At 40.4% G+C, this 24,728-nt stretch overlaps 1 protein-coding gene across 1 annotated transcript; it reads right to left on the bottom strand.

Annotated features, from left to right (window-relative positions):
* Nucleotides 1–12,108: 12,108 nt before the first annotated feature.
* ndufv3 (NADH:ubiquinone oxidoreductase subunit V3) lies at nt 12,109–21,626 on the bottom strand. The gene is made up of 4 exons (XM_034186075.1): nt 21,603–21,626; nt 19,523–19,610; nt 18,310–18,417; nt 12,109–12,298 (listed from the first exon to the last, which is right to left on the bottom strand). The coding sequence occupies exons 1-4, from the start codon at nt 21,624–21,626 to the stop codon at nt 12,123–12,125; spliced, it is 396 nt and encodes a 131-aa protein (XP_034041966.1). The 3' UTR covers nt 12,109–12,122.
* Between the last annotated feature and the right edge of the window lie 3,102 nt (nt 21,627–24,728).

Genomic DNA, 24,728 nt, shown 5'->3' with positions numbered 1-24,728 from the left:
CACGCGAGTGTCATGATTAGGTATAAAAGGAGCATCCCAAAAGGCTCAGCCATTCACAAAGCAAATATGGGGCGAGGATCACCACTTTGTGAACAAACTGCGTGAAAAAATAGTCCAGCAGTTTAAGACAATGTTTCTTCAACGTTCAATTGCAAGGAATTTAGGGATTCCATCATCTACAGTCCATATACAGGGGTGCCAAGTTCGGTCCTCGAGATCTACCTTCCTGACACTCTAGTTGTCTCCCTGTTCCAACACACTGAATCCAATGAAGACTCGTGAGCAGCTTTTACTGAGTCTTTCATTGGATTCAGGTGTGTTGGAAACAGGGAAACAACTAAGAGTGTCAGGAAGGTAGATCTCGAGGACGAATTTGGGCACCCCTGCCATAATATAATCAGAAGATTCAGAGAATCTGGAGCCTTGCCGCTTATGTGTAGAAAACACAATAAGCGGCAATGGTCCAAAGCCAACATGAATGCTCGTGACTTCGATCCTCAGGTGCACTGCATTAAAACCAACATCACTGTGTAAAGGATCTTACTGCGTGGGCTCAGGAACACTTCAGAAAACCATTGTCAGTTAACACAGTCCATCGCTACATCTATAGTTAAAACTCTACCATGCAAAGTGAAAGACCTACATCAACAACATTCAGAACTCCGCCGCCTTCTGTGGGCCTGGGCTCATTTGAAATGGACAGACGCAAAGTGGAAAAGTGTGCAGTGGTCTGATGAGTCCACGTTTCAAATTGTTTTTGGAAATCATGGACGTCGTGTCCTCTGGGCAAAAGAGGAAAAAGACCATCCAGATTATTACCAGTGCAATGTTAAAAAGCCAGCATTTGTGATGGTATGGGGGTGTGTTAGTGCCCATGGCATGGACAACTTAAAATCTGTGATGGCACCATCAATGCTGAAAGGTACATCCAGGTTTTGGAGCAACATATGCTGCCATCCAAGCAACGACTTTTTCAGGGACGTCCCTGCTTATTTTGGCAAGACAATGCCAAGCCACATTCTGCACGTGTTACAACAGCGTGGCTTCATAGTAAAAGAGTGCAGGTACTGGACTGGCCTGCCTGCAGTCCAGACCTGTCACCCATTGAAAATGTGTGGCGCATTATTAAGCACAAAATATGACAACAGAGACCCAGGACTGTTGAACAACTGAAGTCGTACATCAAGCAAGAATGGGAAAAAATTCCACCTACAAAGCTTCACAATTAGTGTCCTCAGTTCCCAAACGCTTATTGAGTGTTGTTAGAAGGAAAGGTGATGTAACACAGTGGTAAACATACCATTGTCCCAGCTTTTTTGTTGCAGGCATCCATTTCAAGATGAGCAAATATTTGCACAAAAAGAAATAAAATTTATCAGTCTGAACAATAAATATCTTGTCTTTGTGGTGTATTCAGTTGAATATAGGTTGAAGAGGATTTGCAAATCATTGTATTCTGTTTTTATTTGCATTTTACACAACGTCCCAACTTCATTGGAATTGGGGTTGTACTATTCTCACATACAAATCCAAAGGCATGTTTATTATTATGTTAATCTTCCATTATGAAACACTGATGTAAAGGAAACTCAGAAAGTCCATCTCTGGAGTGCTGATGTTCACTTCTGGGTGACTTCTTCAAATATGGGCTCTAAAAAGATAAATAAAAATACATAAATATAATTGCATATATATATAATATATATATATATACACACACACACACATACATACACACACATACACACACACACACACACACACAGTGAGGAAAATAAGTGTTTGAACACCCTGTGGTTTTGCAAGTTCTCTCACTTAGAAATCATGGAGGGGTCTGAAATTTTCAAAAAAAAATCCGGAAATCACAATGTATGATTTTTTAATAATTTATTTGTATGTTACTGCTGCAAATAAGTATTTGAACACCTGCCAATCAGCAAGAATTCTGGCTCACACAGACCTGTTAATTTTTCTTTAAGAAGTCCTCTTATTCTGCACTCTTTACCTGTATTAATTGCACCTGTTTGAACTTGTTACCTGTATAAAAGACACCTGTTCACACAAGCCCTCTTATTCTGCACTCTTTACCTGTATTAATTGCACCTGTTTGAACTTGTTACCTGTATAAAAGACACCTGTTCACACACTCTGTCAATCACACTCCAACCTGTCCACCATAGCCAAGACCAAAGAGCTGTCTAAGGACACCAGGGACAAAACTGTAGACCTGCACAAGGCTGGGATGGACTACAGGACAACAGGCAAGCAGCTTGGTAGAATACATCAACTGTTATGATTATTTATTAGAAAGTAGAAGAAACACAAGATGACTGTCAATCTCCCTCGGTCTGGGATTCCATGCAAGATCTCACTTTGTGGGGTAAGGATGATTCTGAGAAAGCTCAGAACTACACAGGAGGACCTGGTCAATGACCTGAAGAGAGCTGGGACCACAGTCACAAAGATTACATTAGTAACACATGATGCTGTCATGGTTTAAAATCCTGCAGGGCAGCAAGGTCAACCCTGCTCAAGCCAGCACATGTCCAGGCCCGTTTGAAGTTCAACAGTGACCATCTGGATGAACCAGAGGAGGCATGGGAGAAGGTCGTGGTCAGATGAGACCAGAATAGAGCTTTTTGGCATCAACTCCACTTACCATGTTTAGAGGATGAGAACAACCCCAAGAAAACCATCCCAACCGTGAAGCATGGGGTGGAAACATCATACTCTGGGGGTGTTCTTCTGCAAAGGGGACAGGACAACTGCACCGTATTGAAGGGAGGATGGATGGGGTCATGTATTGCGAGATTTTGGCAAACAACCTCCTTCCCTCAGTAAGAGCATTGAAGATGGGTCATGGCTGGGTCTTCCAGCATGACAATGACCCCAAACACACAGCCAGGGCAACTAAGGAGGGGCTCTGTAAGAAGCATTTCAAGGTCCTGGAGTGGCCTGGCCAGTCTCCAGACCTGAACTCAATAGGAATCTTTGGAGGGAGGTGAAACTCCAAACCTGAAAGATCTAGAGAAGATCTGTATGGAGCAGTGGACCAAAATCCCTGCTGCAGTGTGTGAAAACCTGGTGAAAAACTACAGGAAACGTTTGACCTCTGTAATTGCAAACAAAGGCTACTGTACCAAATATTAACATTGATTTTCACAGGTGTTCAAATACTTATTTGCAGCAATAACATACAAATAAATTTTAAAAAAATCATACATTGTGATTTCTGGATTTTTTTTTAGATTATATCTCTCACAGTGGACATGCACCAGATGAAAATTTCAGACCCCTCCATGATTTCTAAGTGGGAGAACTTGCAAAATCGCAGGGTGTTCAAATACTTATTTTCCTCACTGTATATATATATATATATATATATATATACACATACATACATACATATGTATATATCCATCCCCACAAGCTGATCCCAGATAAGTGGTTAAAGATGTATGTATATAAAAACATACTTTTTAGGTACAATATGTATGTAGAGTACTGTGCAACAGCTCTAGGCTCCCAGTTATTTAGATAAAAAAAAAAAAAATTAGAATCTTTACTGTCATTGTAACATGTACAACGAAATTAAAAATGCTTGACCAGTCAGTGTAACATGCAACAACATTCAGGTCATATAAAACTACAAGACTCAAACTATAAAAACATAAAAATATATATAAATCAATCTAAATAAATAATTGTAATACAAACCAGCAAACACTCAAACATTCAACATTAATTGCACAATCCCTTAGTTGTACTAACAGCAGTATTACATTGTGGCTTTTACTATTGTGGCTTTACTACGGCAGCCGTTGCCCTCTCCTCACTCTCCTCACTCAGTCAATCCTACAAATAGTTGTGTTTGTAGGAGTGACTGCCAAATCAACAAGCAGATCCATATTGGTTTCACTGTGGTGACCCCGGCCAACAAGGGAGAAGCCAAAATAAGAAAATCCATCATGAAACAAGTAAACTGTCCATAAGGGCAAAACTGGCTAAATAAACATAATGACTGTAATTCCAGAGTTGCCTTTCTCGGCTGAAAGCTGTTCTCAGAAGAAGCCACAGTTCATGCATATCTGGACTTGTACACATTCATGTGTCAGCTTAGATCCTGTCTGTTTTCTTGTTGACTGCACAACTTTCAAGACTACAGCGGGGAAACGCCTCAATTGCAGCGATTTTCAGACATTGCCACTCCGAGATTATTTTCCACCGATTTATAGTTTGTCACCGAGTTGTTAGTTGTAGGTGGACGTGACATTCTTGCTACTATCAAGGAATTCATGCTGAAAAAGCTCTCGATATGTTAGCTACTACAGAAAGTAATAAAGTACCGCATCTGTCTTTGTTTTCATCCATGGACGTAGACATACAGACTATCCCATGATGCACTGCACGAGGGCTACTTGCGAGCATGCACAATGACATATGAAATCCCCATATTACTATTAGTGACATAAGCACATGAGGCGGTATACAAACTAAATATAGGATTATTATAACCTATAAACGATACGCCAATATGATTGGATAAAACACTAAAGAATAAATAGCAATACACCATTGTGATATTTTTCGGACCAGTAATATTTTTCATACCACCCGAGTAAGTGAATGTCGCCTTGGTTATCAGCCAATCCATACATATGTTGTGACGTCACAGTGCGTGCGATCCTAGATATTGTCAATGTGTAATTTAATACAGTGGTCCCTTGCTATATCGCGGTTCACCTTTCGCGGCCTCGCAGTTTCGCGGATTTTTTTTAGTGCAATTTTGCATGCTTCCTTTTTTCTTTTTTTTTTTAAACAGCGCATTGTGTTCTGCGTCCTTATCAGGCGGGCCAGTCGCGGCACCGGTTGGCATCACCGCAATTGCTCTCACTGCCTCCGATGCACTTACTGAGTCTGCTGGCTCGGTAAGCACCGCAGCAGGCCACTCACACCGCCCCCCCCGTCTGCAGTGCCAAGCTACATCCAACTCCAGCAACAGGACCAGAGACTATGCTTGCTGTTTTGATGCGCAGCGCCCGCTGCATGGTCTCGGTAACTGCAGAGCTCCGTGGCCATGATTTGGATTCTTTGCGGGTCCAGCATCCATACCCCCAGAGGCAGTGAGCGAAGGGAGAGCACACGCATTGTGTTCTGCGTGCATTTATCATTTATAGGTATATGATAAAATCGTTATCAAGTTGTTCGCCAATGAATATGGCTTTTTACACCCTTCAGAAAACCATACACCCTTCGGCCTCAGGGTGTATGGTTTTCTTCAGGGTGTATACTGCCATATTCATTGGTGAACAACTTGATAACTGATAATAACTATGGATCAGAATGATGGCATAAAAGGCTTATGAGATAATCGACAGCTCTTTTTTAAAACCCCTGAGCAAAGTGATCAGCAACTTTCAGGCTATAATGCAGCTAAAACACAACATTAAAAAGGTTCTAAAGCAACCACCAACTAGACAATTGCGTCTGTGGCAGATTCCCATATGAGCTGCTCGCACTCCAAAAATCTCTAAGTCCTACACTGCAACATGGAACATGGATGAATTCTCATAAAATGACCCATTTAACTTCTATTCCTGGATGTGATGTTACAGCACTTTATATGTGTTAGACAACCATAGTAATAACAGTAGTAGTAATACTAATAATATTATTTAAAAATTCCATATATACTCAATTTGATAGTTTTTGTTCAGTTCTTCTAAATGACCATCATTCATTCATTCATTTGCTGCTACGTATCTGGGTTTGGATTGTGGACATGATAGTAAAATCTATTTTTTAACCCCTACATTAAACCCCCTTTACACAGGGACGAGGTCTGTCCAGCAGTCCTTGTGATGATGCCAAAGAGGTGCTCAGTTGCCGCCAGGAGCTTGCAAGGTCCTCTCAGTATCCTTTCAGAAACTGCCATGATCACGGTGCAGTATGAAGCACCTGTTTCACGCAGAAGTGTCGCTAAGCCCGGGGAGATGCACAAATACCATATGGGCCACGCAAAAACACCCCACAGCCCACCCAATGACTGCCCCAGGGGCATGCAATGACCACTGCATTTTCCACCACAGCAACATCAGATTGTCCACTGACTCATGACCAGAGTAATGTGGGTTTGGACATGAACTCAGAAAGAATAATATTTCACTGTCACAGCCAACAGGGGCGCAATGATCGGGGTGTTTTTTTGCTGTGGCAAGAGCGGATTGCCCACTGTAACATGACCAGAGTGACGCGAGTTTAGACATGAACTCGGTGGGGGGAAGAGCAATATCATTTCAATATCACAGCCAACAGGGGTGCCATGATCGGGCTGAGTGCCGTGATTTTTATGAATAAAGTTCATTTTATAAAGCGCTGTTATAAAGTGCAAAATGAGTTCCTTATCAGCTGATATCCACAGAGTTCATCAGAAACTTTTGTGTGTGTTCAAATCTGAACAGATCAGGCGGAGACATTTGTATTATACTTTTCCTGCAGCTGATGGTTCGTTCTGAAAGCTCCGGTGTTCATTCAGCACAAGTGGACATGCAGCTCAGCTGTCACTGAAAGGACACGTCACGTCAAACACGTCAGACAAGTAATCTGCACCCTGATTACTGATGACAACCTGTAACACCAAGTAATGAAAAAGCTGTCACCATGAAGACAAAATGAGCTAAATATTAAATGACTCCCTTTTCCACATGTGCACATTCAGTTTGGGTTATGTGTGCATGTTTTTTCCCCACTGCTGTGCGCCTGGCATCACCTGTCTAAAACACCTTGCGTGGAACATTTTAATACACAAGTAGGTACATTCAGTTCATTGTGGACTCGACAGTTTTGCCCTTTTTCAATGAATTGTATAACCCAGAATTTGAATGACAGAGTGCATGTTGCGCTCCAGTCAAAGAAGAAGAAAAAAGTGAGTTTTCTGAAGAGGACAACAGTCATGTGACTTTTTTCAGTACCTCTATTTTTTATTTTTTTAAATCCGTTTATTTTTCATGGCTGGGTTGTTTCTAGCCATAAAAAGTCCAGTGATTTAGCGGACGCTGCCTCTCCTCTCTCTCTCAACAGTGAGGAAATCTGACAGCAAACTGCTCAAAATCCAAACATACATGTTAATCCCAGGTGGACTCCAATTAAGCTGGAGAAACATCGCAAGGATAATCAGTGGAAACAGGATGCATCTGTGCTCAATTCTGAGCTTTATGGCAAAGGCCATGAATACTTATGTACATGTGATTTCTTAGTTTTTATTTTTAGAAATTTGCAAACCTCCCCCCCACCCCACCCCCCCCAAAAAAAGAAAACAAAAAAAAACAGACATTATGGGGTATTGTGTATACAATTTTGAGGGAAAAAAATGAATTTCATCCCTTTTGGAATAAGGCTGCAACATAATATGGAAAAAGTGGAGTGCTGTGAATACTTTCTGGATGCACCCTACATTTCTATCGTATTGTTAAATATTGTGCTCAGAAGAGAAGACGCTTGTCTTATTAATATTCAAATTTATGCAACCCCACCCCCCCCCCCCCCCATCTAATAACTTGACATGCTGCCCAGGGGCTACTAATGTAAATAAAAAGTGTCTCACATGTATCGTTAGAGTTATAATGTTCACAAAAGAAATCCTTTTATTCTCATTCACATGCAAATATATGCACACAACACCCCTACCATCGAATCATCTCATCTGCTGACAAGGAGGTCTGCAAGTTGTAATTTACAAGCATCTACCATGTATTGTTAATGAGTTACGGCATTCACCAGAACATGTCCATCCTCACCGATGTAAGCACAACGGCATCAAGTTTGCATATTGTGCTGAAAGTGGTGGGACATAATGTCGCCATGTGTATTTCTGTTTGTGTGTGGACACATTAATATGAACAAAATACTTGACATTTACAACATATGCATTATACGCAACTGTGTGCAACTACCAAGCCCAGCACAATATGATGACATTGTTAAGACAAAAAATGAACCTCTGCCAACAATGGAGTTCAAACTAAATAATCAAGACTTTCGGCTTCAACTCAAGAAGTCTAAAAAAATTCTCCAAGTAATTAAGTCCCTTTGGATTCTCCATTTTTCACTCAGGTCTGCCACAGGAGTAAGTTTCTCCATTTTCAGAGGACATGAATAATTGAACAAACTAAATATATGGATTACTGCTGACACAAATCACTTTTACAGCCAGGTGTCTTTAGAAAGATCAGGGATGGACATATAAACAACTACAAGTTATTTAATATGTTATCTACAACAACCAAAAATAGCCTTGTGAGGTAAGCCACCAAGATACCCAGACAACTCTGAAGGAGTTATTGGGCAGCACAGTCTCATTTGAGGACGGGCGCTAAAGGAGTAAAATATGATGCATACGATGTAATTTCTCTACTTCCGGTGGAAAAATGCAGCATTTTCTCTGAGTTTTTGGGCAAATTGCACAAAAAGTGAAAATGCAACGAAAAAGTGGTGGGAAAGTGGACGAGTTGCAGTTTGTATAAGACCCAGTGATCAAACATGTCGAGGCGGTTTGGCAGGCAAGAGAACGGAGTTAATGTGGTTAGCTGTGTAGGCTAACACTTACCGACACGTCTCACATCTGTCTCATCTTCACTTCTCCACTGGGAACCGAAAAAAAAAAAAAATTCGACTACTTCGGTGATTGCAGCCAAAAACAAAACAGTACACCATTTTTCCATCTGAAGTTATGCTGCACAACGGGAGCGGAGGTCCCCATAAGTGGTCAACTCTGCGATATAACGCAGGGTTCAAACGAGACGGCGCTGCCCTAATGGCTTCTGTGTCTGTGATTGGAGATAATGCAATTTTGTGTGTTGTATCACCAACCACAACTTTATGGTTGAGTGGCGCAGACAAGAAAATGCATCCAAGTTGGCTTGAATCTCACACATCCCTTGTGATTAACTATGGCTGAAATTTCAAATCTTTAAGAAAATCCTTCTCTGTACCACTCCACGAAGCTGTGTAACGGGTGGAGTCAGGTGATGTCACAAAAAGTGTCACTCTCCATGTACTTAAAGACCCAACTTCATAAAAAATGTAGAGGGGAGGCAAAATTTTTTGTAATTCTTGAGGCTGATAACATAATATTACCAAAAAATAAATAAATTTATCATAGGCATTGGCCATTGGTTTGTCTAACTATGGAATAAATGAATTAAGTGGCTATCCTTACATAGTCATGATCCACAGGGTAGAGGTGGGTGGATCGATCCTAATATTGATACCAATGCTGGTATTGATATTGAACAATCCTCATGTAAAAAGATCGATACTCAAGCTTGCACACGCAGATTCATCAAAGTCTACTGTCTGTAAGAACAGCGCTGCACTGTCACACAACACGTAGCAGCGCACCCTTGTATTGTGGTTTTGTCAGCCCTCTACCTCAGGAGATTTTAAGTTGTGCTGAATGATATTTTTTAAACAAAAATGTTGAATGTGATAAAGTATTTTGTTGTCGCGTACAATGTTTGGCAAAATTCTATCCTAAGTCTTTTGAATCGTTCGGATCTATGAAGCTTAAATATGAAAAAAGTATCTGTATCGATATCGGCAATACTGGGCCTGTATTTACTTGGTATCGGATCAATACCAAAATTAACGGTATGCCCACCTCTACCACAGGGGTGGTGGACAAGTGTTTAGTGCACTTGGTTTCAGTGCGGAAGGTTCTCGGTTGAAACCCCACCCCTGCCACATTTCGCCATGTAATGTGTAGTTGTGTCAGGAAGGGCATTAGGCGTAAAACCTGTGCCAAATCAACGTACATATCCACCTCAGATCTGCTGTGGCGACCCCAAGTGAAAACAAGGAAGCAGCCAAAGGGACTTACTTTACTTACATAGTCATACCCATACATAATTACAAGTATTTTGGAACCAGTAAAGTGTTTATCACAGTCACTTCAAAAAGGTAATTTTAGTCCTATGTATGGATAGAAAACAAGTGAAGAGGCCTGTAATCTAAATAACATGACTTAAGAGTGAGCAATCACAAATGCTACATACAAATAGAATTGACCATTGCCATAAAAGAAAAAAGTATTGCAAGTTTCAGGAAAATATGGAAAGTATTTTTATACATATGCTGACAGCAGGAAGTATAATCAACAAATAATTTTGACAAGCAAATATAGCAAAGTGTGTGAAATGTGAAAACCTGTTTTTATCCAGAAAATTTAATATATTTTTGAACTTGTATAAAATACGTACAGACGACAGACAGCTTGGGCTGCTGGAATTTGTGATGCTAATTTAATAGTTTCACACATTTTATACACAAAATGATTATTATTCAAAAACATAGCTGTCGGATCAGTAATAATGATAAACTATAATAATGCGAATGATGTTGCTTCAACAACATAAGGCAAATGGAGGGGGGAAATAGGTTTTCTGCTTTTATTCATTTAATGCTGAGGGAGCTAACGTTAAAATAAACACCCACCCACCGCGGTGTAGCTCTTAGCCCTGAGCTAACAGATGAGCTGGTGCCAACATTGGAAATAAAAGTTTAGGCGACCCTTTAATCTGGCGTTAACCAGTTATCCTCCGACAGGAGCTAACAAAGCAGCTTAGTTAGAATCTAAAAAAAAACAAAAAAAAAAAAAACGAGCAGTTTGCCCCCCGAGACAATGGTTCCCAACTAGTCGCGCTGACACGGCGAGCCCATCTAAGGTTGTTAGCATGGACCGTATGCTTGTTAGACAATTTTCAAATAGAATAAAAGATCACAGTGCTAAATGGAGCTAACCGCTAGCTTTTAAAATGTTGGTCGTGTTGTTACGGCGCAGCCAAAATGCAAAGCGCCATATTTAGCTGCGCGAACCACTGTGCCAAAAAAAAGAACGCTAGCACTGCTAGCCAGGTATCAAATAAGACCCCGCTGCGGATTGATACAAAACGAGCACTTTGCCCAAATAACACGGCTTCAGTCGCTTTGTTTTCCTACATCAGTGTAATTCCCGCTAATCCACACAGTAAATCGCCTGTAGTGTCTCTAAAAGCATTGTCTGCCGCCACGCTACACCGGCTGAAGCTCAAATCCTGCCCACAGCAGTCAATCAATCAGCGGGGACAGCTGCTCGCTGCTTCCCCTCCCCTCCGCGCTAGCAGCGTTCCCTCGGCCGGGCCTCGTTTGCAGCTCTCGCCTTTAGCTCTTCCACAGTCCTCCTCTGCCCCCAAAATGCCGACATATTTTTTACCTCCCCCTCTCTGCATATATATATATATATATCTTTTTTTTATTTCTTCCCGAAGCTCCGCCGCTTTTCCTCCCCTTTTAAAAACATGCTCCGACGCTCTGACTAGGACCGCGCTCCTCACCCCAGGGCATTTTTGCGTGCGGCCCAGATTGTTTGATTGATAGGGAACGGAAAAAGAGGGATTTTGAGTGACAGCTTACCTGAGTGCCAATCTTCGTCACACTGACAAGCGGCTGCAGCAATCGGGACCCGCAGTTGTCGCGTTGCGTCATCGCGTAAGGGCACGCAGGGGCGCTAGGCGCATGAATATTTATGAGGTGGGCGGAGACATGACGTCCTGCAATTAGAGTCCCTCTTCCTTCTCCCTGCTGGGATTTTTTCCCCTCCTTTCTTTCTTTCCTGCTAAACCTTATGCATTGCTCTCATTTACGCATCTTCAGCTTTATGCATAATTGCTCGACATCCACCCACAAGAGCACAGACAGAACAGATGCAGATTGCTTGCCCCTCGCACAAGACATGGAGCCAGGATAATTAGGCCATAATGTTCAAACAGGCAGGATAGGAGTCAAAATTGGAATCATTAAATATAAACAGATAAACCCCTTTGCACACTCAGCTCTATTCAAATGAGCCCCCCAAGGAAGAAAAGCAGCATAAAAGAAGTGTTTGATCTTTGCCTATTCCTTTATACACCCAAGACAAAACAACCACACACCAGGCAAAACAGGCTTTGCTTCTCATTTATGTACTTTAATAAGAACATTTTAAACTGCAGGAATGCATGCAGCTGTGACAAGCGGAGAGCGATCACACAGAGTGTGGGCATGGATGTCACTCTTAAAAGACCTATAGTTTTAAACCACGTGCTCCTCTAGTGTCGGGGAGACGGCCGGCCGGTGGAGGGCTGCGGCAGACGATACTTGGACATCTCCACATCCATATCTACGAATGTGAATGGCGTGTAGCTGTGGTGCTGGTTGTTTCTGTAAGTGCTGTTATCGAAAGGCTCCTCGGGCTCGGGAGGTGCCGCCGCCGCTACTGCAGCCTCTGCAGAAAATGAGGAACAAACACAAAGGCGTGGGAAAGCATCAAAGCATCTTCTTACTGTCCCAAGTTTTAAAATCCAGTGTGGGTGTAGCTGAGACGCAAACACAAAAACTAAAAAGCTTTCTTCTCTCCCAGCAGGACTGTTAAATCACTTTAAGGTAACAAAGGCATTAAGACTTGATCAAACTGTAATAAGTGAAGGGAGAATGTAACTAAATTTGTAAATATTCTAAAAAAAAAAAAAAATGGAACAGAGCACATTTACATCTCACATGTGCTGACAAAGGGTTTCTTTTATTTATTACTGTGGGGCATTACCTATGGTCACAGGCTGAGCCCCCTGGAAAAAGACTAGTGTGAAAAACCTGAACGATGATTCATAGTACAGCAGATAACAGAATATTTACAGAGGAATCCTGCAAACTGTGATACAAGCATCAAATTTGGCACAAATACTAGATGTTACTCTTTTGAAAACAACTGATTGGCCGCTTGAATTTTCAATAGGCAACCAGGTAGGGGTCAATTGCACAATTACACAGGGGTCAAAATTACAAGATGCTCCAATCATATTGAAAACTATGCCACATTATTTATCTGATCACATAGATTCCAAAAAGGTATAGTTTGGACTATCTATGACTAAATGTTATGGAATTATTGTGTAAAAACAGCAAGAATGGAGACAAAGGTCAATTTCAGTTTGTACAGGGGTCAAAAGTTAAAGTTGCTCTAATTTTGGTAAAAAAAAAAAAAAAAAAAAAAAAAAAGTGATGTAAATTATTGGTTGCATTAATGGGGTTTATAAAGGAATAGTTTGCACCATGTGTCATGCTTAATTATCATGTTACACGGTAACACGTCATGTCATAGAATCCAATGGACGCTGACATTGTTTGACCTTCAGTTTGGAGACAAAGCACAGTCAGAACTATTCCACTTATTAATTCTTTTAGGTCAAACAATAATTTGCACCACTTTTTTTTTTTTTTTTTAACCAAAATTGGAGCAACTTTAACTTTTGACCCCTGCACAAACTGAAATGACCTTTGTCACCATTCTTGCTGTTTTGACCCCATAAAATTCAGTCATACTCCAAACTATACCTTTCTGTAATACTTATGAGCAGACAAATAATGTGGTATAGTTTTCATATCTTTACATTTTGACGCCTGTGTAATTGTTCAATTGACCTCTACCTGGCTGCCTACTGAAAATTCAAAGTGGCCAATCGTTTTTTTGTTTTTTCAAAACAGTAATGTCGAAGGAGTATTTGTGCCAAATTTGGTGCTTGTATCACCATTTGAAGGATTGTTTCAGGGATCTCCTGCACTATCATGACTGAAAGGGGAAACCACGTGCAGACAGCCTGTAACTAAAGAAACAGTGACGCTGGCAGAGGCAGGCGTGAAATAAAGTCCATCAGGTAAAACAACCAAAAATTACGCAGCATGCTGAATAAATAACTTTGACACTTTTGATTATACAGAGGGACATTATGATCTTTTCTCGATTCTATGACAAGGGGGAAAGCTACTGTATTAAGATAAAACATGTCTGCAAATCCTTTAAATATGCCACAGAACAATTACAAACAACTTCACGGGAGAGGCAGAAAGGCCGTGCGTGTCAATAATCACAGGCATACATTTAGACATTTTACAAAGTTTAATTTATAGAGGCCAAAGGATTCCAAAGAAAGAACAGATTTACATAGATCAAAGAAAAACACAAAGTAAAAAATTATATATAGTAATAATAATGGTTAACGGGAGAACTCTGATTTTCTAACCTGGGCTGTACATATATTTTTATAAATAGATGTTTTGGGGGACATCTTTTCAGTCAGGACACAGCATCTCATCGGCAGGCGACTTGTAATTGCTCGGCGGCAAGTGGTGCCAGGGTAGACGACACCGCTAAGGTAAGCAGCTAACTATAATCAATCATAAAAAACAAACAAGAAAAAAAATCCATTTTGTGACATAAATGTGGCCATATTTACCTCTCCAGGGATAGTCTCCATGCTAAAGGATGCTTTGAATGACTTTTTTTTTTTTTGTCTGTTCTGTTGAGACAAGACATGACACCCCAAACAGAGCTCTTAGACAGACTAGCCATCCTGCACTGTGTACTGAGATGTACACTTGCCCAGAAATTGATGTTGGGGATCATGTTTGCAAGTTTTGTCAGGTGCTTGAAGATTAAATTAATTTTATGACTGTGTGTAAAAAGTATGACCAGGAAAGGAAAGCTTTGTTAGATTTTTTTTTTTTTTAATTGATTCCAAATCTTTAGCATCTGGATGACACCAGAAATCTATTCTAATGTTGACATGTACTTATTGAGTGTTTTTAACTATCCCTGTGCCATTTCATTTATTATCTGGTTAGCCTGTGATGGTGTTTGTGTTTCATTTTGACTTTTGTTTTCCTGAGTGAAAAACTGACCCCTAAACATCTTAAATTAAAAAAAAGAGAGCCCAGATTGAAAAACTTAAATTAAAAAAAGAGAGCCCAGATTGAAAAACATTCAACCTCCCTTCAAGGAGAGAAGGAGTTTGTCCCAGGAAGCAATTTGTTTGATAAAGTGAGCATTTCAATTCAATCTGCAAACTCCATTTTTGTAGAATAAGTGACTGAATGCTCTTCACTTTTTCATCAAAGCCTCGTTTTCACTGGATTTTTTTTAAAGTATTGATAATTTTGTTGTAATTCTGCTTTCTGAATGATTTCTCTCTGATCACAAACCATGACCATCCTGTGCTCATAACATCCATCCAGAACTGTCAGGTCACCATTAGCAACAGCACAATTACCTAGCAAAATGAAACAAAACACTCACAGCATGCAACCTTCAACAACACAACAAACCCAAAAACCTGCAATGAAAAAGACATTAGATAAAAACTCAACATTTACAAAAAGATAAAATGAGCTCAAATAGGAGCAAATAATCTGGGGAGTGAAGATGTATTTGGGATAAGAAATGGCTACAGGGGTAGGACTGACAAAACAAGATGGTAGGTTAGTGCGTTATCACCAAATGACTGGAAGAAAGCACAAGACCATTAATATTTATACAGCAGATAAGTGTGAAATTAGTCAGTGCAACCAGAATCATCACTTTCATCTTACGTTAAGGTCACACACAGGGGTGTACCATCACCAGAGACAAACCCGGTGAATTAAACAAAAAAAAAAAAAGAAATTGGTAAAGGAAGCCCCTGAGAAGCCACTCATATTGGCACATTTTACAATGACAACTATAAACCCTTTAAACCCCCTATGAAGGCACTATACAGTGCAACGCTAACATCTCTAAAACCCTTTAAGTGGGCCCCCCCTTTTATAGCTACCAAATAACAGCTGGATATCAGTTTGGGGCTCAATGGGTTTCTTTATCTGGGACCACCTCTGAGTCTAGGATTGCCACTGATCATACCTACACCAAAACCCACACCGTCTTATCTTATCTCATAATGATAAAATATTCTTTCAAACCTACAAGATAACATTAGCATCATTCTGGAATAGTTAACAAAATTAATCAAACTCAATTCCAACTCCAATTAAGTGGCCAGTTTTGCAATAGTATCAATCCACCAATACATTCCCACTAACTTATCCTTTCAGGGGTCAGAGGGGACACTGGAAGGTCTTACTCACGTCTACAGTGGGTAAGATGTAGGGTACACTCTGGACCATCCACTCACCCTCACATTATTTGTGGTCTGGCTTTGTTCCTTTTATCCAGATCTGTCCCAAAAGCAGGAAATGCCCCATTGTTCACGAAGTTTTGTAAACAATGGACCTGTGCATTTAAAACAACTGTTTTACAATGTCTGACAACACCTCTTTCTCTAAATCTCCCCTAAAATTTCATGGTTTCTGTTCAAAGTCAGAACCCATGTTTTCAGAGTTCTGTAAAAAAATCATTTTATTTGTTTTTGAGTAATTTACCAACAATCAGCACACCAAAACAACAACAACAAAAAAAAAACTCTACAGTCCTGGAAGAGGTAACAACTGAAGTGCTAAAAGAAAGACTCAACTGCAATTTGTAGAAAGTGAGCAAAAGAATAATTCCAAGAAAAGCTAAATTCAGAGAATGCAAAACGGAATGTTTGAAGAAGCACCACAAGCATGAAGAAGACATGCATGATTTACTGACAAAATCCATGCAGTATGTGAATACAGCTGTGGGAAGTAAGATCACTTAAGAAAAAAAAATAGTTTTATATATATATATATATTATAATATATATTATATATAATATAATATATATATAAATTCAGCAATGATATTTGAGACCTGTGGGGGGGTTGTGTCTGGTTAACACTTGAACCATAAGCAGCATGTGTTAGGAAGGACAGATGGAAATGTGGCCAACTGCACGGGCTGAAAGATCCACAAAAATGAGAGAGGCATAGATTTTAGTGGTGGGGAGAGGTGTGATGTGTACCCTCAGGTGGTTCAGCTGGGGCCTCCTTTTGTAGCTCCTCCCCTTCACCTTCAGCTATGACTGGAGCAGGGTCTAACAGCTCCTCAGTGCTCCCCCCAGTGGACACTCCGGCTGCAGTCCCAGCAGCTGTTTGGCCAGTGGTGGCTTCAGCTTCTTCAGGCTCTACAGTTACCTGCACAAGTGGTTCTGTGGCAGCGTTGTCACTTCTCTGGGGTCTTCAGCAGAGGCAAGTTCTCTGCTTTTTCCTGGAGTGTCAGCTGGAACTTCACTTTCTGTCTGGGATTCAAAAATAGTTGCAGCATCAGACACTTCGGTTACACCAACAGCTGGAGATTCCACTTGGGCATCAGGAACAGCAGGATGTGCACCATCTGCTGTGGCATTTGGCGTGGGTTGGACCGCACCTTCAGACATGGTCCTAGACAATTCAGGAGTGCCTTGATCTACAGTGCTGAACTTGGGTGCAGAATCGACAAACTCCTCAGAACTGCTGCTGGGTGTCTCCACACCACTTTGAAGTGGTTGACTGGAGACCGCTGCTGGAGAATCCTCCTGCACAAGCTCACTTGCACCTTCGGTTGCTGGTGCAATTTCCATTTCTGCTTCATGTCCCTTCTCCCTCACCACATGTGGGACTTCATGGACATTTGCTCCTTCTTTCTGAGTGGTGAATTCTGACACCTCTGGCAAGACCCCAGTTTCACTTTTAACTTCTGATTTCTCATCATCAGAGTCTGAGTCAGAACTGAATCACTGGCTGATGAGGAGGATGATGATGACTCGAGTGCTCCTGGATCATCAGGCGGCAAGTGGGCAGCAACTGATGTGGTTGCACTGCCTACTGTTGAAGCGGCAACTGAGGCGCCACCTGGAGCAGATACTTCATCAATTGCATCATGCAGGGACTCAGTACCTGCATCAACTAAAGGTGGGACTTTGTCAGTGATAACTTCAGCATCATCAGGGAGAACAGCTGGATCTGAGGTGGGAGCGTCTGCTGGCTCTGGCTCAGGGACAACTGGCTCACTGGCAGCAGTGATGGGTTCTGTTACCGGTGCTGATGAAACTGTTTTTGCAGTGGCTGTGGAGGTTGCCGAGTCTCAGAAGTTTTTGTCTGGAAAATTCCAGGTTCTGAAAGTCTAACTGGGAAAGCAACTGCTGTCTTGTAGGCTAGAAGAGACGTTCTCTCATCAGGAGACTCTGCTGCTGAGGAAAATGGAAAATTGAACAGGAGTTGTTTTAATACAAATATTTGCAGTTGCATAACATGACCTCACATGGAAGAAGAAGCAACTCTGACACAGGCCCTGAGGCCCATCGGTGCTGGGGCTTATCCCCGGACACTGTGGCATGAGGTGAATGAGAGTCCATGTCCTCCCCTGGATGGGGCGCCAATCCATTTTGGGTTACTTCCCCAGCAAAGGTCGGTACCCATTTACAGCTGGGTGGACTGAGACAATCCAGATGAAGCATTTTTTCCAAAGATACATACAGGAAGCGTGACAGGGAAATGAAACATTTTATACTGAAGGGTAAAAAGCCTTACTTTTGCTTGTAGGCTTTGCCTTCTTCTCTGGCTTTGTAGGTTTTCCTGCCTGAGTGCAGAGTGCAGCCGGGTAATTCCTCAGGATAACCAAGCGCTCCAACTGGAGACCTGTAGAAGACAACAGGCGGCTTTTAATTTAAGATGCATGTACATAGCACTAATACAATTAAGAGCTCAAAGATATAATTCCTAATGTAAATTAAATTAAAGAGAGCTATAATGAAGCCAACACTTGCATGAAAACATCCATCCATCCATTTTCTGAACACATTTATTCCAGTTAAGGGTCACGGCAAGGTTTGAGCCTATTGCATGAAAAGTCATATCAAAAATTTCGAGTGCAACTAATAATTATTTCAATATCAAAAACAAACCCCCCCCCCCACACACACACAAAAACCGGATGCTGGACCAGTCAACATCAACCTACCCCTGGAAACCATACAGGCCCGGCAGCACGTGATTTCAACCATGAAGAGAGGCAAGGACAGATTTCACTTATTTACAACTGCACTTATTGCTTTACTGATAAGGACATTAAGTAGAAACGAGGTGATAAACAGTGAATCACTGCTGACGCTACAAAATGAGGCATGCGCATTAAAGGAGCGCCATTACACACATGATGCAAAAGTGCAAATAGCTGTGCCAGGAAAATGCATCAGATTTCTTCACCCACGGTACTTGGTATTGAAATAAAGGCGAAGGAGGCAGAACTTTTCAGCCAGCCATGGTATGACTGATGGTGGATCAAAGTTCAAAACCAGCTAAATTAATTCAGCCTCAATACATGCCGTTTTTAGTTTTGTGATTTGCAAGATGATAACATTTACAGTTTGAGTCTTTTTTTTTTTTTTTTTAGTCATCATCTACACAAGCTGTTGGATTAAACTCACTCACTCACCCACTCATCTACATTTCAGCTCTCCAAACTCATATACACGTTTTACAGAAAGTACACTTGAAATGTAAATAACCTTCATAACAACAAAAGAGAGGAGTTAAGTTCTAGTGTAAGTTAAACATAGCTGTTAAAGTTGAGTTTGTTGTGTTTAAAGGTGACAAAAGTGCGTGAACCACAAGAACGCGGATGTAAAACATTCAGTGTGCACAATTTATTTTACCGCCTTATTAAATAAACGTCATACCTGTTTGCATACCTCCGAGTAATCAGATTTAACAAACATAAAAACATTTATTTATCTGTTCTTACCTTGACAGAACCAAGTCGCCCCAAACGCAATAAGGTAGTCGCCATTTCCTTCTGCTAATATTATGTTCCGCGTGGAAACGACAAACCGCTAATACTTTCGTTCCGCTCTTGTCGACGCCTAAATCTCCCACCCTTTGTGTAATATTATGTAACTTGATTAAATGTTACTTCCGCAGAGTATGTAATTAAGTTAAACCTTATTTAAAGACCAGGGATTTATAGTTTATACGAACGTATAGTAAATAAATTGATCCCTCGAAGCTTCTGGTGAGTAGTAGCGACATCTAGTGGCCAAGGTTGTGTATTACAAGCACTTCCTTCCAAAAATTAACCATTTTCCGTATCAATTGGCCTCATTATAATAAATAATGACAGCCTTCTGTGTCAGTATTAACCCTGCAGTGTAAATATACCATCATATGTCACTAATAGTTTATCCTCTGATTGTTTTGTTGTGAACAAAATGATAAAGACTATATTGACTGAGAATTTTAGCCTCAATGACTGTAATGTGTTGTAAAAATATAAGACAGTAAAATAAATCATACAGGATACTGAATATACTTTTGTACACAGAGCTGGATAGTACATCCTAGAAAATAAGCATTTTTAATTGAAGACAAGGCATCCAACCACTTAAAGAGCCTTACAACTGCCAGTTTATTTTTTATTATTTTACTTCATCATTTACATCATCATGTGATGTCTGAGATGTGAAGAAAACTGTTAAAATATCTCATCTACTTCCTGAGCAATGGTCATTAATGTTATATTTAAAACAGTGACCTCTGATTTGACTCTGACATGACTTGGGTTTATGGCACAGACAGAAAACCCCAATGCAGAGAACCACAACGATGGTATGTAAAGCTGATTTTATTGCAACAGCTCCAGCAGGTAGTGGTAAAGTGCCCGCCAAGCGTCTGCAAACTTTAACAGGCTTTAGATTGGCAGACAAAAGACTTGGCGTCTTACTCTGGCAGGGGTTTAGAACACGGGACATCAGTCCAAAGGGCAACAGTATCATGATAGGGAGCAGCAACAAGAGTTGTCCACAAACACAAGAAGAGGTTTAAAACATTAGTGAGCTGTCATACCAGGTGACAAAACCAGGAGTAACAGGTAATGCTCAGTAAACATGAAAAGGCAGCATGGGTTAATAATAAACACAAGGAAATACAGCGAGACAGCAGACATGAAGCAAGACAATCTGGTGAGGAGGTAATGCTCAAGGAGAGGTTTTAAAGACCAGCAAACAGCTAACTGTGGGAGTGCAGAGACGTGAAACAGGAAGTTACATGGAGTGAACAGGGAAGAGATGTCAGAGTAACGGGAGACAAACACGGGGAGAACAACGCTAGAGATGGTGAAAATAACTAACATGCAGGGAACTCACAACAAAGCAATGAATAAACCAGGAGAATACGTGGAAGGTAATCGCAAAACCCCACTAAACAGAAAGCAGAATCAAACACTAGAAATGTGACCCATATCAGTTGGCGAGATGATGGTTTGCTGTGTTCATCCACCAAGATTGACTGAAATTGTTCTTTCTGCTTTGAGTAAATTACCACAGACAGACAGTCATGCTCAGAGAAAATGGTGGAATACTGAACATGAGTAGGACACATAACTTGATATGGACCTTCAACAGAAACCTGGCACACATCAAATAACAGAGCAGCTTAGTAGACATCCAATGTGTCAACCTGAGTTTGATCCAGTCATGGTACCCATTTCCTTGTGCATTGTCTCGACCACCCAGTTGCAAATTGTTGGCTGGGAAAGTAGCCTGTGATGGACTGGTACCTTGTCCAGGGGAGATGTTGACGCTATTCCAATTCACACTACAGCATCCAGCAATATGCACACACACCAGTGTGTATCAGGGCGTATATAAGAATTAAATGCAGCAAAGCTATTCCAGCGTCAACGTCACTAGAACTACTATTTAGCCATTATATAACTTAATTCAGCAAGACATGATCAAATGCTGGTTTTCTGCATGAGTGTGGAATCCAACTTGTTGGAAAGTTTGTATTCAACATGTAAAATGCATGCTTGGTTGGACTTCTTTTACAGCATGCTTTGGATCCTCGGCCATGCAGACTGTATGATTAATGGGTGTCCAATGAGTTTAGATCTACACTCACCGGCCACTTTATTAGGTACACCTTGCTAGTATGGGGTTTGACCCCCTTTTGCCTTCAGAACTGCCTGAATTTTTCATGGCATAGATTCAACAAGGTGTTGGAAACCATCCTCAGAGATGGTCCATATTGACATGATAGCATCACGCAGTTGCCCATTCAACCAATCTGCCCAGTCTCGCCCGACCTCTGACATCAATGAGGCATTTTGTCCACATAACTGCCTTTCAATGGATATCTTGTCTTTTTCTGACCAATCTCTGTAAACACTAGATGGTTGTTCGTGAAAATCACAGATGATCAGCAGACTCTGAAATACTCAGACCGGCCCCTCTGGCACCAACAACCATGCCACGTTCAAATCCCCTTTCTTATGCTTGATTTGAACTTCAGAAAGTCGTCTTCACCACAAGTAGATGCCTAAATCCATCTAAAGCATTTTATCCTGCTGCTAGAACCACTTTTATTAGGAGTCAGGTTTGATCTTTTTCAATCTCTTATCCGATCTTCCTGTTTTTCCAGGCTTAACAATAGTTTCTGTCTCCTGGTAAACTCTGTATTTAACCTGAAGCAGTCTTAACTGTTGACTCTACAGTACACCCGCACCCTGGGGGGTATTCTTAACGAGAAGGGATTTTACTTCACAACAGAGAAAGAAGTCATAATCCATCTCATTTTGTTTCCTAAAGTCTTCTGGGTGTTTTGGAATACCCGAGTTCATCAGTGCATTCTCGATGTTAGCTGGTTTTCTCATAGAATAAATGAGCGCGTCAATAATGCAGAGCACATCCGGGTGTATTCTTCAAACTATTTCTACATGAGGTTGGCGAAAATTATGATATACTGAAAATAATACTTTGTCAACTGCTGTAATTTGCAGATTCATGTCAGCATTACACTACTGTGTAAATGCACTTTTCAATAAAACCTGACCTACCATGTGAAACGTTTAACAGCAGTGTGTAAACGCTCTCAGGGGATAGTCATTTATACACTGCTGTAAGTACTCTTGCCGCTAGTTGAGGTTCTTTTCCAATAGCTTTACAATTTTTCCATGAATGGTGTGTTATTTTGGCGATTTTGCAGGGAAGACTTATGAACAGTACTTACATGAAGCAAACAAAAGCATCAGAATCCAAAGCCATCAAGAACCGAAGATGAACTTTGGTAAGGTTAGACCTTACTGGCGTGAAGCTCCTTGAGTCAGCGTTGATGTGGTTTGGCGCTATGTAAAAATTAATTGAATTTTGGTTGAATTTACACCAAAAGTCTGTATTTTCCCTTAAAATTTCATAATTCTGTGAAGAATTATGAACTGTGCTTAGATTAATCAAACAAAACCATCAGAATAAAAATCCATACAAAACTGATGAAGTACTTTCTGTGAATTGTGGGCAGATGGACACTGTCATGACTCATGACATTAGCTCGTCCGGACAAACATCATGTATTGCTTCATTAGCAACGGCAGCTCTTTGGGAATCATTCTGAATGTTACTAGCAACAGATTCAAAATGGTAAAGATCACAAGACAATAACTCAGCCATGCAAAAGATGCACAGCCAACTATCCCCCTACTTTTGGTCCTTAAAAAAACAGAGAAGGTTCTGCAACCACATAAAAAGTGCATACCTCCAGTATTCACTCAATTTGGAAACAAATACCAATAAATCCACAGAGGAAGTTTACACACAGTCAACTTATATTCAGAATTTGCATTTCACAGCTTCAATAAGTAGATAGTTGACCATAAAATGACAAGAACCTTCCAAAATTAAGTAGTTATGGAGCTGACTTATAACCAACAATTGTAGTTTTAATATTATGATTCAAAATAGAAAACAGTACATTACAGTTTGAATATTGTTTATTTCCCTTGCATAATCCATCATTCACCATAAATTCATTCACATTATGTAACCCAGTAGTCATGTAGCTGGTGTTAAACACAAATATATATGTTAAAAAAAAAAAAAAATCCCCATCTACTGAAACATTTAACAGAGGGAAAAAAAAACAATAACACACACACCACAAACAAGATGTACATTTCACATTATACATTTGAAAGGTCACAAAGGTCTTCAATGTTTACATGACTGAGTGACTGATCATGGATTCACATTACTGTTGTAAACTCAAAGTGTGGAACTTTGTTTTCCCAGTCAATGTACGTATATGGTAAACTTTCAAGAGTGTATGATAGTTTTTGAAACACGAGAAGGAATGTTAACTAATCAAATCCCTTCCCAGACATTTCTGTGCCGTTCTCACCATAATGACAGCCTATATTCATGATTTGCAAGTAGCCAGATGCTAATCCAAGAATTAAAACTGTTGCAGTTTTATTATTTTAAATTACTTTATTATGGTAGAGGTGATAAAATGAGTTTCTCTTTTTAAATTGCAATGAATGTTTTCTGCTGTACATGCATTTCAAGTGTGACATGATGAAAACAGTGATGAAGGTTTTTCTGCAACCCTCCTGTCATGTGCACCGGCAACATTTCCTGTATATTTGTTTTGTGAATTGTTTTGTAAATTGTGTCAGTAGCATGGCCCAAGCAGAGGGTCACCCCTTTGAGTCTGATCTGCTTTGGGTTTCTTCCTCAAATCATCAGAGGGAGTTTTGCCTTACCACTGTCGCATGTGTGCTTGCTCTGGGGATTGATAAGGTTAGACCTTACTTGTGTGAAGTGCCTTCAGGCAAATTTGCTGTGATTTGGCGCTATATAAATGAAAATAAATTTAAAAATTAATATAGAAGGTGAAATACTACCGACAGAAACAGAGTGACAATTAATAAAGCACGAAATTCATCTATTACATCACATGAGGCTGATAACCCACCGACAGAGAGGAGAGAAAAACTAACTAATGACAGTGTCACAATTACAACCCCAATTCCAATGAAGTTGGGATGCTGTGTAAAATGTAAATAAAAACAGAATACAATGATTTGCAAATCCTCTTCAACCTATATTCAATTGAATACACCACAAAGATAAGATATTTAATGTTCAAACTGAAACTTTGTTTTTGTGCAAATAATTTGC

The sequence above is a fragment of the Thalassophryne amazonica genome, chromosome 14, assembly GCF_902500255.1.
Source record: "Thalassophryne amazonica chromosome 14, fThaAma1.1, whole genome shotgun sequence".
Lineage (NCBI taxonomy): Eukaryota > Metazoa > Chordata > Actinopteri > Batrachoidiformes > Batrachoididae > Thalassophryne > Thalassophryne amazonica.
This window is presented reverse-complemented; position numbering and strand designations above follow the sequence as displayed.

Bases quoted from the DNA above. Each gene is read 5' to 3' on its own strand.
- ndufv3 (XM_034186075.1), bottom strand. From the start codon at position 21,626: ATGGCCGAGGATCCAAAGCATGCT. The intron at 18,418-19,522 runs GTAAGAACAGAT...TGTCTTCTACAG, and splicing joins GGCGACTTGGTTCTGTCAAG to GTCTCCAGTTGGAGCGCTTG. The intron at 12,299-18,309 runs GTAAGGCTTTTT...CATTTTCTGCAG, and splicing joins GGCAAAGCCTACAAGCAAAA to AGGCTGCAGTAGCGGCGGCG.